Source organism: Carassius gibelio, chromosome B11, assembly GCF_023724105.1.
Source record: "Carassius gibelio isolate Cgi1373 ecotype wild population from Czech Republic chromosome B11, carGib1.2-hapl.c, whole genome shotgun sequence".
Lineage (NCBI taxonomy): Eukaryota > Metazoa > Chordata > Actinopteri > Cypriniformes > Cyprinidae > Carassius > Carassius gibelio.
Window position 1 is genome coordinate 1,566,340 of NC_068406.1, and position 15,248 is coordinate 1,581,587.

General features: G+C 34.5%; 1 protein-coding gene and 1 long non-coding RNA gene across 21 annotated transcripts in view; one reads left to right on the forward strand and one right to left on the reverse strand.

The window, feature by feature from the left end:
* Positions 1-15,248, forward strand: part of LOC127967778 (uncharacterized) — a 327,620-nt gene that overhangs the window by 194,764 nt on the left and 117,608 nt on the right. The gene's annotated exons all lie outside the window — the stretch shown is intronic.
* LOC127967771 (adhesion G protein-coupled receptor L2) overlaps positions 1-15,248 on the reverse strand; it is a 103,649-nt gene that overhangs the window by 47,544 nt on the left and 40,857 nt on the right. For all 20 annotated transcript variants that reach the window (XR_008155824.1, XR_008155825.1, XM_052568452.1 and 17 more), the window contains exons 3-4: positions 8,221-8,434; positions 1,460-1,569 (exon numbers count right to left, since the gene is read on the reverse strand). Coding sequence is in view for 18 of the 20 variants with exons in the window: in XM_052568452.1 (XP_052424412.1) it covers positions 1,460-1,569; positions 8,221-8,434 (324 nt within the window). In the remaining 2 variants the exon portion in view is untranslated. The remainder of the gene's footprint in view (positions 1-1,459; positions 1,570-8,220; positions 8,435-15,248) is intronic.

Consider the following 15,248-nt stretch of genomic DNA (forward strand, 5'->3'; position numbering starts at 1 on the left):
TAACAATTTCTTTCCTCAAGGAAATAGCACTGCTTGCAAGGCAGCAAACGAATAGTATTTTACGTTTTAAGCTTAGATTTACTGTAAATGAAATGCTGCATCAAAGACGCTTCGCTGTTTTCTTAGTACTCATCTTATTTTCTCAAAAACCGCTATATATGTTTAATAGCAAGAAAGAAAAGACCAATCAGAATTCAGTAGGTGAATAAATTCAAGAAAGAAGACTAATCACAATTCATCGTGCACATATTGTCACTGCCTTCACTTTCACAAACTGCAGAATATTATATAATGCTGTCTTGCAAACACTGATATTGATAATACAGTGCCTATAAAACTATTTGTTGGTGTTGTTGGTGTTGATATTATTAATATTTTTTTATTTTATTTTTTGTTTAATTTTTTATTGTAATAATATGATCTTTTTCTTAGTAAAATGAATTTTTTTTTTAAATTTAATTAAATTTTATTTTATTTTATTTTATTTTATTTTATTTTATTTTATTTTATTTTATTCTCACTGTGGTCAAAATGTATTGTATTTATTTTAACTGCATGTTCACCCCTTCATGTAAGTGTACAAATTGAGTAATCCTGGTCTCATCACACCGTATAACCTTCTTGCACCTGGTTTGAGAATCTCTCACATGCCTTCTTGCAAACTGCAGGCAAGATGATTTATTTTATTTTATTTATTTTTAAACAACAGTAGCTTTATCTTTGGCTCTCTCTCATAAACCCAGAGAAGCATCCAGGCACCAGTTGTTGTTGTATGCACGGTCTCCAGTCTCAGCCAGGGAAGCCTGTAAATCATTGGTCTCTTGGTGGTCTCTCTCGCCAGTCTTGCACGGCCACTCGGTTTTTGAGGACGGCCTAGATGGATTTACAGCTGTGCCATACTCTTTCCATTTCTTAATTGTTGATTTAACTGTACACCAAGGGATATTCAATGACTTGCTTTTCAATTACAATTCACTTTCACTGCTTGGAGTCTGCAATTTTCTGCAGTAATGACTCGCTAGAAGTTGGACCTTGCAGATAGAGCTGTATTTATACTACAATCAACTCAAACCACTTAACTACTCACAGGCGATCTATTTAGCGCTCACCTTGAAAACATGAATTGGCCGTGCCAGAGATGGTTTAGGTGTGTCATTTGTTAAGGCTTTTTTTATTTTATTTTTGACATTAAAACTTTTATGTCGATCAGTGGCAAAAAAGCTAAATTAAATCCATTGACAATGGGGGAAAAAAAGCCTATTGTACATGTTTTATAAACACTGTATTATCAAGGATAAAAACTGGGTCCTGGAGAAATGAGGCACACTCACAAAGGCGTAACATTATATATATATATATATATATATATATATATATATATATATATATATATATATATATATATATATATATATATATATATATATATATATATATTAAAAAGATGGTTTGTACTTACTGTAGGGAACACATTCATACTGGACTTCAAGGTACTTATATGTTCCTGGGCAGGGGTCAGGAAAAACATCTGGTCCAGTGATGACGATGCACTGCGTTCTGTTGTTACACCTGGACGGAGCGAGAGCAGGATAAAAGAAATCAAATGAGTGAAATATTAAAGGAAACTATTCACACCAGAGTTTTAAGGAATGCTCTGGATGTAGAATTTACGCTTGATACAATGGAAACTTACTGTACGTTACAATGAAAAATCATTTTGAATCTCTGCCTCTCTGCATGTTATTATTTTTTTTATATTTTTTTATTTTTTGTACAATATTATTTTCAGTGATTTAAAAATGCCTGTATGAACCCTGAACATTGCTTTAGCTGTGAGGGCAACAGCATCCAAGCGAGAGCGAGCGTGCACACCGCTGATGGACGGACGGATGGTGGCCCAGAGCAGGAACCAGAAAAAAGACGGCGGGAATTAGCGGAGCGGATAGATGCCAAAGTGGCCCTTTTCAACCCAACGACAAAGATAAACAGCCTCATCTCTGAGTGTTCATACCTGCCAGCACATGAGTTATACATCTGTATGAATCCCCCCTGAGGTCAGGCTGATTGTACCTATGATGGATTCATTTTCCCTATATGCCATTTCACTCGGAATGAACTAACCATCCCTCCACTGCCTGTTTAACAGGAAGTCATGCAGAAGGTGGTTTATGTGGGTTCTAGGAACTAAAATTAAGCACATCAATAAAAGATAAAGTGCAGAAATGATCTCATGGCTTACAGACACAGTGTACAGCGAGATGTTGGGAGAGTAGTGGTAGTATCGTCCATCAATCTGCGTCACATCGTTCCTGAGGTCTGCGTTTAATTTCTGTTAAAACTGTTTTAAAGCCTTAAAGCTGTTTTTCTCCCACAAACACCTGTGGTTCTGTAAAAAAACATCAATGTAAAATAAAAATACTGTTGATTTTCAATGTTTTTAAATAATAATAATAAATAGCTTATGCTTAATTTATTTGATGACAAATACAGATGAAAACAGCAATATTGTGAATATTATTAGAATTGAAAACAACAGCTTTTTGTTTGAATTTATTTTACATTTTAATTTATTCCTATGATGGCAAAGCTATTATTTCTTTAGTAAAATTGTACAAGTCTTTATTGGTTAGTGACTGCTGAAAATTATGCTTTGCAATTTGCATAAAAAAATAAAAATAAAATAATAATCTTAAAGGAGCTATGTGGAGGTTTTTCCTTAAAAAAATCTTTAAGATAGAGTTTTATTTTGTACATGTATGAGCCAACCATGATGTAGAAAAAAGAATAACACCTCGACTGTCCACCACGGTTGCCTGTATCAGCCTGTAGGCTCAGTTGTGTGAGGAGGAGTCAGGCCCGAATTGGCGCGAAAATTCACAAAATGTGACGTCATGCGCGTTCTCGTCTACTTGGGCTTACAACCGTACGGCACGCCAGCCATTATAGTAAGCAGCGGCAATAGTGTTTTCAAATGGACTCTGTGGATGGAAAGAAGCGACCAGCCTCCGGCACAATTCAGACACCCACGGACACTCCTCGAAGTAAAAAATAAAATAAAATAAAAAGAGCGTGCTCCTCTGCGCACTGAGAACGAGCTTGAGACTGGCTGCAGTTCCTCTAACGGCCAATGGGGTCAGTAACGGTTAGAAATTTCAGAACCTACGCAATGCTCCTTTAAATTGTAATTTTACTGCTGTTTTTCATTGTTGTTGTTGTTTATAATATGCATAATAAAGCCTTGACATTTAATGATAAGCGACGTCTTTCAAAACAAAATTAAACGAAAACCTAAAAAACAAAACACAAATGATGTCTCAGTTCTCAAAGAACCATTTCTTTTTTGTGGTTCTTTGGGGGTGTTCTTGACTGAAAAGAACCACTAAAGAACCTTGAGGTGTCAGTCATATCTACAGACCAGAATATTATTGTAGATTTGAAACATGAAAGACACATGCGGTGTAATCTCACAGTTGTTAAGGAAAATGCAGGAAGATTGTCCTAACTTCGAGGAACAGAATGTGTTTGGGGATAAAGAGCGTGTTTTACTGTCAGCGCAGTGCGGGGGGTGAATTAGCCTGCTGGTGTTTTTCTGACCTGGCCTTGGGGCAGCATCTCTTCCTGCAGCAATTTCTCTTTACCTCAGCATGTGACTCTGACAATTAATTTGTCTTATGTTCTATTTGCTAATAAACAAGTGGAGACTTTTTCTCTCTCTCTCTTTCTCTCTCATAAAAGCAGCAAAGCACATGGAACAGAGTGCTGCTCCGTCCACAGCTGTGAATTCCCACCGGTCATGTTTGAAGATGAGAATTTATACATAGACACGAGCTTTGCTAAAAAAACACGTCCCTCATATGGGAGTTTCTTTATTAACGAGCGCTCATATGTGGTAACAGATGAGAATATCAGCATGTTTACCCATATAAATGAGTTATGGATCTAAAATTATAACACACGGCCAAAGCTGGAGCCGTAATATGGTGACTGGTTGTTTGGTTATTTGTAGTTGTATTGCAGGGAGACTGTTCCCATTCATATTTCATTCAGTCACAATGTGCTGTTCATTTGCATAATGTACTCTATGAATAAATTATGATCACAAATTATCTTAAAAAAGGGAAATATTAAATAATAACTTCTGGAGTCAACATAATGCCATAACAAGGCTAAAAAAGTTTTATTGTTATTTATACACACACTACTAACCTCATTACTTAAATTTTGAAATAGATTTTATTTTAAAAATGTGTTTTCTATATATATATATATATATATATATATATATATATATATATATATATATATATATATATATATATATATATATATATATATATATATATATATTTAAAGTAATTTATACCGGTGATTTCAAAGCCAAATTTTTTGCATCATTACTCCAGTCACATTATTATTATTATTATTATTATTATTATTATTATTATTATTATTATTATGAAAACAGCTAAGTAGACCCCCCCCCCAGATTTCTTTGATGAACAGTAAGTTAAGAAGAACAGCATTTATCTGAAATTGAATCTTTTGTAATATTATTTTTGTTTATCATCACTTTTGTTCAAATTAAAGAATCCTTGATTATTATTATTTATATAATTCTTCCCCTCCACCAACCAAAAATAAATAAATTAAAATAAATAAATAAAAATATATAGACTCCAAACGTTTGAATGGTATATTGTATAATGTTACAAAAGCTTTTAGTATTATTTTTATTATTATTATTATTATTATTATTATTATTATTTCAGATAAATGTTGATATTTTGATCCTTCTATTCATCAAATAATACTGAAAAAAGTACTCAGCTGTTTTAATTCACAATAATAATAATAATAATAATAATAATAATACAGAAGACTAGGGTAATGACGCTGAAAATTTAGATTTGATTACAGGAATAAATTATATTCAAACAGAAAGCAAATATTTTGAATAGTACAAATATTTCACAATATTACTGCTTTGTCTGCAATGCAGGCTTGGTGAACATACTAGAATTCTTTATAAATATTACTGTTCAAGAAAAAAAAACTGGTAGTGCATATAAAACACTACTATTACTACTACTAATAATAATAATAATATACTTAAATAATAATATATATATATATATATATATATATATATATATATATATATATATATATATATATATATATATATATATATATATATATATATATTGTGATTGCAAGGCATCTTTTTGCTATTTTTCTTCTTTACACTTGAATATGTGGATAAACTGTCCAAATACAGTTTGGGGCTACTGTATGCTAAGTTCTCATGATGTTCCTGTTAGCTGACAGTTGGTGTTTTCTCTGAACACCACAGTCACACGTCAGGCGCTTTCACAGGACGCCCCTCATTAGACAGATCTCTCCCTCCTAAACTCCAAACACTCACCAAAGCAACGCTTCCAAGATATCACAACATTTACAGTCAAAGTTTCACTCATTAAAAAAGAAAAAAGAAAAACAATAAACTGAAGGAAGTGTTTCAGTCAGGAAATCTGGACTAGAAAAATGCCCAAAGGAAAGACAATCTCTATCTCTGTCTCATATATATATATATATATTGATCTATAAAAACATCATGTAAATTATATGGTGCATCATATATTCTAAAGCCCTTCTAAGATGGTGCACAATACATTTTGTATTTATCACAGTAACAAATATCAAAGTAAAAGAAAAGAAAAAAAAATGATGAAGCCTGAAAGAACGTAACTGCTTCATTTTCTGAATATGAAACAAATTGATGTATATTAAACCGATCTATTTTCTGAACGTACGCTGTGTTATGACAGATGTGGTACTCATTTACTTATATCACAAACAAATTTAATAAATAAAAATAAAGACCAGCATGCTTTATCCTGATCTTCAGTTCAAACAGATGTACTGTAGATGATCATCCATCCAAACCAAAACACAACAAACCGAATCCGACAAGTGACAAATGAAATCAGAAATGGCTTGCAGTACTTTTAATCAAAAGGTTTCAGGATTTCTAATGTCTGATCTGAATTAAACCTCACTTCCTCTTATCTGTAGCATCAAGCAGCCCAATCCTCACATATCTAATTAAATCAGGAATCATAGGCATTATTTAAGACTTTATTACCAGGCCAGCAGAATTCCCAATGCTCTGAATCCTTAAACAGGTGTAGCTGTTGTTTCCTGAAGCTTGTATTTACAGTGACTTATGAAAGCTTAATCTGCGATGCTTGAAGTATTCACTAATACCATATGTACAGTGGGAGTGCTGTACACGGCTGTGTGCGAACGCTGGTCTTCTGAGAGCCATGCGGACGCCTCTGTCACGGATATTAATGGTGTGAATACAGAACACATTTCCACCGTACAGCACTGCAGCCGTTCTCTCGTGTTCCCCAAAGCAGGGTACTTAGCAGAGCAAGGACGATAGGAGCAGGAGAGTTTCCGCAAAGAAAGTTTTGTTTCAGATGAGTTGCTAAGGGACTAAGGCAAAAACAGGCATAATATTTCAATCACAGAAGTGCTCATAATTTAAATAATCAGAGCTGTAACGTAGGACACATTCCTCACTTGGTAAGCCGTGGTTCTAATGCAGAGGATGCAGGTTTTCTTTCTTTCTTTCTTTCTTCTATTCTATTCCCCCGTCTTCCTAGTGAATTCCCGTTTCTCACATACTCATAAAAGCAAATCAAATTTGGCTTATGTGATCAATCAATTAATCATTCAATCAATAAAATGACTCAGTTGCCAGGGATTTTATTATGAAACTAAATATAATTCATGGTTTGAATGGCAATGTTAAACATTGAATTAAAACATGTTAAGTGAATTGCAATTAACTAAATGATTGACTGATGAATGAATGAATGAATGAATGAATGAATGAATGAATGAATTAACGAATGAACGAATGAGCAAGCAAAAAGTCAGAAAGATTATTTTTGTTTTGAGTTGTTTTTGGAAAAATAATCTCTTGTGCTCACCAATATTACATTTCTGTTACAGTGAAACCAGTAATATTGTGAAATATTATTACTGTATACTTACATCGTTTGATAAATAAAAAGTATTATTTTATTAGAAATAATCCATAAATAAAATGTAAAAAAAACCCTCCAAACTTTTGAATGGAAATGGCTGTGTAAATAAAAAAAAAAAAAAAAAAAAAAATATATATATATATATATATATATATATATATATATATATATATATATATATATATATATATATATGTCATCATGTTTTTTGCATTAGTGTAGTTTACTATTTACATAACTATGCACTTCACTGTTTTCACCTCTCTGTTGCAAATATTATTATTATTATTATTTTACCATTTATTTATTTTCTCAACTGGTTTCTCTCCGAACCCTTTCAACAATAATGAAGTTGTCTAATATTAACGACCAAGAGAAGACCAGCACAGAAAAAAATCAGAAAGTGCCTCTGGTTGCTCGATCCCTCATATAAATCCACATTATTAAACAAGTTAATAGACTTCGACACAAACCCACGGGACACAGAATGAGGTGTTTATATTAATTAATTTGTTATTAGCCCGTATGAATCAATAATAAAAAAAAAGTATGAAAGTTTCTTTTTGCAAAGAAATGAAGTAGCGTTGAGTGAAAGCTTCTATTATTAAGTATAGTAATCTTTTTTTCACAATCGAAGATTGCGAAGCCGCTTGTGATTAAATATTTGACCAGAAAAATAACAAGATGAAAAGTGCACAACAATGCAATTTCACATCTGGACTTCTGCAGAGGCAAATCCCTGCCTAGAGTTCCTGTGCAGATCAGCACCCACTTGAGACGCCTAATTGCCTGCAGCTGAAAGGACTAATTGAGATGCCACATTTTCAAACCTATTTCCCCACGAATCATGACATTCTTATAATAAGCCGAGCGGAACTGTACGCCACTCCTGCGGCAATACGTATCAAAGCCCGGCTCACGCATCACTTCCTGTTTTTAGCACAAGCCTCCAGATGTACCACACTGTCAAAACTCAAAAGAAGATCGGATGTGAGCACATTGAGATCTGTTTGGTTTGGTTGTTGAGATTGTGGAGGGAAATATTCTTCATGTATGCCGCTGAAGATGCTCATATTCATGCACTGTGTTATCAAAGACGGGTAAATGAGAGAGAAGACGCGTTTTAGAAAAGGAGGACAGATCTTGGCACGGAAGAACCTGCCTTTGAGACATGATCTTGAATGCATCGGGCAGATAACAGTTGATGTTCTCCATTTGAAAGGGGTCAGCATCGCAGATCTTGTCATCTGTCCGGCCGTAATTGGCACTCTCGATCATGATGACATCACTTCCTGGACAGCGGAGGTCAATGGGGTAACCCTCGCAAGACAGCTCCCGCCTCACCAGACCAAACGGCATGGCTGCCCGGCTAAACCCTGGAAGAGAGAGAGAGACTTTAGACCCAAAAAAATACACTTCACAAATCTAGTTTCATGACATGTCAAATATCAAGACAAAGAAGTCCAAGTCAAGTTATTTTAAAAGCTGTCAAACCGACAGCAAACAGTGTTTCAGCCCAGAATCAAAAGAAAGAAATAAGCAGCGCTGCCTGTTTGAAATAACATTGTTTTTTTAAACAATTAATATTTATTTATTTAGTTATTTGTTGATTGTTTTTTTTATTATTATTATTATTATTATATATAAATATATATATTTTTTTACAATACCATATTTATATAAATAATTTAAAGCTGCAGTCCTTAAAGTTCTTCCTCAACATGCACACAGTTCTGTTTATTAACCACTAGAGCACCAAAAGTTGGACTGCAGGTTTTAATTGCGATGCATTTATCATGGTATTATTTGTCTAGATATAGTAAAGGCTTGTTCACATCAGTACGAATTTCATGCACAAATATTGCCTTCATTTAACACCTTGTGACTAAACAAAGGGCGTCAATGTGAGTGTGCACATCGACATGCAAAATAATAGCGTAATAGCGTCTTGTTTTTTTTTCTGGTTTGATGTGCCGTGTTAAAAACTGTAGACCAAGAAGAAGCATTGAGGCAAGATGAATGTAGAGCTGCTGGTCCTCCAACAAAAAACGACCATATAGGTTGTTTGTGCAAGCGACCTATATTTACGCTTTAAAGTTAAGCGGCCTCTAGCGGGCGTGAAATAATGACAGGATCGCGTTGCGTCTGTCGTCATGAAATGACGTATAACGTCATTACCAATCAGAACGCATGTTAATTTAAATGTGCAGACTTTTTACATCGATCTCACAGTAATTCGTACATATTTTACTGGGTGGCTTATTCGTTCGAATGACCACACCTAACCCCACCCCTAAACCTAACCCTCACAAAATCATGCTAAATTATGATTTATTGAGCAAATACATGTTCATGCACGTCCATTCTCTGGGATCGAACCCATGAAAGCATGATTACATATCAATGTATAATGCAATAATCTACCAACTGAGCTACCCGAAACACAAACCAGAGGGCAAATAAAAGAGTACAAAACATTAATATTAAAACAACCATTTGCCGATAGGGGCGCAATTGTAGTATATGCTGTGATGGGTCGTATTTCAGGGATTTGGACAAATGACCTATACGAGTGTATTGGTTGGAGGACAGGTTGGTCTGAACACAAAGGGGCTTCATGACAAACGTGACAGCAACTACAAAAATTTAGTTGCTATGGAAAAGAATTGCAGATTAAATAGGATTCATGTACCGGGGTATTTCTGTATTTCATTAAGCACCATCTAATGTCAGGGAGTGAATTTGCACATTCACTCTGCTCATCGCCAACAAATATCACCTTGGTATGAACACAAAAGACGAGCCTAAAAACGTTGCGATAAGCGCATGTGATAATCATCCCTGTGTGTATGAGGCTTAAGTCTTTACATTAGCATGTTGCAGTAATGAGGATTTGGATGAAAAAATCTGGAAAATAATGCCACAAATTAAGTCAGAATGTAAGTAAGTAAAAAAAAAAAAGTAAGTAAAGTTAAAAAGAGCAAAAAAGAAAAAAAAAGTACTGACAAAAGTATTTTTTTCATTTCATGGAACGGTGAGAAAGGCCAGACAACAAGAGAGATAAAAAGATAAATAAATAAATAAAATCAATCGATACATGTGCCGTGTTCTGCTAATGTGAAGAGTGTCAAATGTCTGCTCAGAGAGTGAAATCTGGTACTGAGCTCAGAGCAGCATGTAAAGGGCATTTCCCTCATCACGCTAATGTCAAACACAAATAAAACACATTCAGCCAATCACAAGCCTTGACCTTAAATATATCCCTATATTTAGAAATTAATCTCACATGCAAAATGCAGCACGGATGCACCAGAAAATAAGTACAAGAAAAATAATCAATTATGTGCTATGACTAAAAATTACATCTATCCATCTGCCCAGGAGGTGTATTTAAAAAGCAAACCCTCACCAAATCCCATTTGTGCATGTGAATCACAGCAAAGCAAAATATCTTACACTACAAGTCAACTTTAATACTTGAGGCTTCATTTTTTATTTGCTTGCTGCATCAGACTGTAAATGGGTTTAAAATGTGTCTTGTTTAAAATACAATTTTTTATTACAAAGATTCATAACCTGAGAGAAAGACTGCTCTTTAATCTATATTTCCTCCAGCAGTGCGTATTACTTTGGCCACATTAAGTAGAAATCCATCTAAAATCAGTCTGTGCGATTGATTTATTCAAGTAAGTGGAATTATAAAGTCTACATCTTGGCTCTGCATTTTTTTTTTCTCAGTCATGTTTTCAAATGAAGAGGAAAATAATCTGTCTGCTGAGAAGCTTCTCCTGTAATTATTCAGTCAGAACGCAGTCACTGTGCGTTTTATCCACAGCATTTCCCCCTGAGTTTGACATGCTGAGATGTTCTCAAAGACACTGACAGCAAAATGGATTCAAATGACTTTAAAAAGTCCATTCAGTGGAAATCAAATCTTGGGTTGTTGAACCAAGATTTATCGCAGATTTATTTTTTTATTTTTTTTCAAATCTGTAGTCATTCCTTGTGACCATTAGAAAGGCAACACAGCAGCATGTTTTGACTGATGACAGGTGTTGCCGCCTCAGATATGTCATTTTATAGTGTGCGCTGCTCAACAACATGCAATTCAGTTTGTGACTCGGTAAAACCACCAGTGAGAGGTAAAGCTCAATAAAATGCTAACTGATAGTTCCAATTCAGCTCAAGGATTGGATGAACTGCATTCAAAATCATTGTAAAACACCAGTAAACTAGTTACTACATCGGTTGGCATGTGTAAATTACAGCCTGTCCTCCAACAAAAAACGACCATATAAGTCGTTTGTGCAAGCACCTTATTTACGTTTTAAAATTAAGCGCCCTCTAGCCATATTTTCTAATCTACCAACTGAGCTACCCGAAACAAAAACCAGAGGGCAAATAAAAGAGTACAAAACATTAATATGAAAACGACCTTTTGCTGATAGGGGTGCAATTGTAGGATACGCTCTGATGGGTCGTATTTCAGGGATTTGGACAAACGACCTATACGAGAGTATTGGTTGGAGGACAGGTTGGTAAATTACAATGATAAAGAACAGCGTTATTTTAATTATTATTATTATTTACATATTGGTTGTCATATTGCTAGTGCTATAATTTTATACAATAATTAAAAACAAAATTATTATAAATCATTTATTTATCTATCCTGCAATGAAAACTGAAAGTATGACTGTTACATTGTTACTACATATATATATATATATGTATATATATATATATATATATATATATATATATATAGTGGGGCTCGAAAGTTTGGGCACCCCTTGCAGAATCTGTGAAAATATGAGTAATTTTCAAAAAATAAGAGAGATCATACTAAATGCATGTTATATTTTATTTAGTACTGTCCTGAGTAAGATATTGTGCATAAAAGATATTAACATTTATTCCACAAGACAAAAAAAAATGCTGAAATTATTAAAATAACCCTACTCAAAAGTTTGGGAACCCTTGGTTCTTAATACTGTGTTCTGTTACCTGATGATCCACGACTGTCTTTCTGTTTTGTGATGGTTGTGCATGAGTCCCTTGTTTGTTCTGAACAGTTAAACTGAGCAGCGTTCTTCAGAAAAATCTTTAAGGTCCTGCAGATTCTTCAGTTTTCCAACATCTTTACATATTTGAACCCTTTCCAGCAGTGACTTTATGATTTTGAGATACACCTTATCACACTGGGGACATTTGAGGGACTCAAACAAAACTATTTAAAAAGATTCAAACATTCACTGATGCTCCAGAAGGAAACAAGATGCATTATTTCACTGGGGGTGAAAACTTTTGAACACGATGAAGATGGCCAAATTTGTCTTATTTTGTTGAAATATAATTTGTTTCCATTTAGTTCTGCCCTTCTTGAGCAACAGAAGATACTTGTATGTTTCCCGGTACACAAATTAAGTACAATTTACCTTGATCTTCAAATTCCAAAAGTTTTCACCCCCCAGCTCTTAATGCATCTTGTTTCCTTCTGGAGCATCAGTGAATGTTTGAATATTTTTCAATAGTTTTGTTTGAGTCCCTCAAATGTCCTCCGTGTGATAAGGTGCATCCCAAATCATAAAGTCCCTGCTGGAAAGGGTTCAAATATGTAAAGATGTTGGAAAACTGAAGAATCTGCAGGACCTTAAAGATTTTTCTGAAGAACGCTGCTCAGTTTAACTGTTCAGAACAAACAAGGGACTCATGCACAACCATCACAAAACAGAAAGACAGTCGAGGATCATCAGGTAACAGAACACAGTATTAAGAACCAAGGGTTCCCAAACTTTTGAGTGGGGTTATTTTAATAATTTCAGCATTTTGTTTTGTCTTGTGGAATAAATGTTAAAATATTTTATGTACAATATCTTACTCAGGACAGTACTAAATAAAAAAAATAACTTGCATTTAGTATGATCTCTCTTATTTTTTGAAAATTACTCATATTTTCACAGATTCTGCAAGGGGTGCCCAATTTTTGTATTTATTTTTTTAAACATCAAAGGTATAGTAAAAGAAGCATTCAAAGGTTTCAATCCATTTTTATTGTTGTTATTATTGTTTTTATTACTATTATTATAATTATTATAAAAACATATATAAAAGCTGTTTTATGGCATTTTTTATTGGAAAAAAAATAGCAGCACAACTGTTTTCAACATTGATATTAAGAAACTCTTCAAGCACAGAATTATTAATACATTACATTTTAAATCAAACAAATAGGAAAGGGTTCTATTCAATTGTCCTAATAATTCACAGCACTTCTATTTTACTGTACTGTTATTTTTATTAACTGATCAAATAAATGCATCCTTGCTTAGCATAATAAACATCTTTTGAAAACTTTACAAATCATCTTATGAATGTATACATCTTTTCAAAATGTACTAGTCGTGGATTGGCTGCAGTTAGAGCTCGCAGAGCTCATGAAGCATTCAAGTAAATTGACACGAATAATGTGATTAAACGTGATCATGATTTATTTGCTCAGGTCTTTTCAGCCTTTAGCTGTAACATTTCAATTCACGGCCCCTTTCCCTTGGCCTACATTCCACTGCACTCTAATGCAACTCGATTGCTAGGTCACAACGGTGTTTGAGCGGATCAATCGGGCTGCGGCGGTGTCCGTTAGACCGGGCTGCATTATCTCACTCGGCCCTTTTCCCTTCTGACTCCAGCTACACAGGAATAGCACAGCCAAACCCGCCCCCTTTTCACCTCATCCGATCGGCTCTGCTGAAACTCTTCATTTTCCCCAGCTGCGGTTCCGCCACATGGCAGCAGATTTGATCCTCTCAACCACACTCCGTTCTTTCATTTTACCAGAACACCAGGAAAACCAGAGTATGTTGAGGGCGTGGAAGGGACCGTAATGAGAAACTTCGACGTGTTTCTGCGGCCTGGCATGTCAAGTTTACAACACGCGATACTTCTCCAGTGTCTGGGAATTACATTAAAACGCATTCCCGTTGCCAGAGCCCCGAAACGCCCACCAGCGCAGTTCATGCATCATGTAGTCCGCTGGAGCCTGCTTCATAAACAGCTTTTCAAAAGCAGGACAATTGATTAGGCCTGGAGTCACTGCTGACTCACGCTGTTATGGACGGATATTTCAGGACACGGTCAAATCTATACAGCAGAGAGAGAAAAAGGGCCAGACTTCCAAATCTAATTAAGAGGAAAAGACTTCTTTCTGTACGGAGGGCTTTTTTTCACTATACTGTAAAATGTTACAAAGCAGATCGAAGTAGTTCAAGTAGGCTGGAACATTAACATTATATCACTTAATGAAATATATATTAAAGCGAAGTTCTTCAACCACAGCTGCCAGAATTTTTTTTTTTTTTTTTTTTTTACATTTAACAGGATTTTAACATTTAAAAAAGCGCTTGTTAACCAAACGCCTTCAAAAACTTCTTTTTTCATCTCTCATTGCTGCAGTCTGTCTCTAAACTTCATTGATTTGCTTTGATTAACTAATGAACAGTTTTTTTGTGGGTAAAATATACAGTAGAACACATTACACCTGACATTTGTCAACGACCATTCAAATCTAGTAGATAAATCTGTCCTTCATGATGCACTTCAAATGAATATCGTAAGTTAACACATCCATGACTACAGGATAAATTATAACATTAGAGAAAACATCATGTTAGTGCTCAATGTCCTTTTAAAAGACCAGTTCTTACTATTAACTAGAATCCATATCGCCTGTTTATTATTTATAAAGCACATATTAAAAGCTTTTTCTGCATGAGCATATTTCATATCCCGTAATCCTACCTTAACTATACAACTACCTAACAAACTTTACTAACTTGTGTTAAAAGTTGTAGTTTACAGTCAGTGGATAGTGAGAACTGATCCCTAAACTAAAGTGTGACCCTTTTTCCGTAAAAAAATATAAAAGGTGCAGAACTGCTACAATGACAAAGAAACTTAATTCTGTAATTTACTTAACCGCTGCTAGATAATTAAAGAGGATTGTGAGTGCTAAATTATTCTACACCTTAATTACTATCTTTTGTTAAGAGTGTCAATCTAAATAAATACATTTTCACAGCTTGTTCAAATTTTTCTAAGTTATGAGACTTAAGATTTTTTTGTCTAGAACAAACCAGAAACCAACAACGACAAAAAACCACCCACTGTGTGTTGTGAATGGCCAAGCAACTA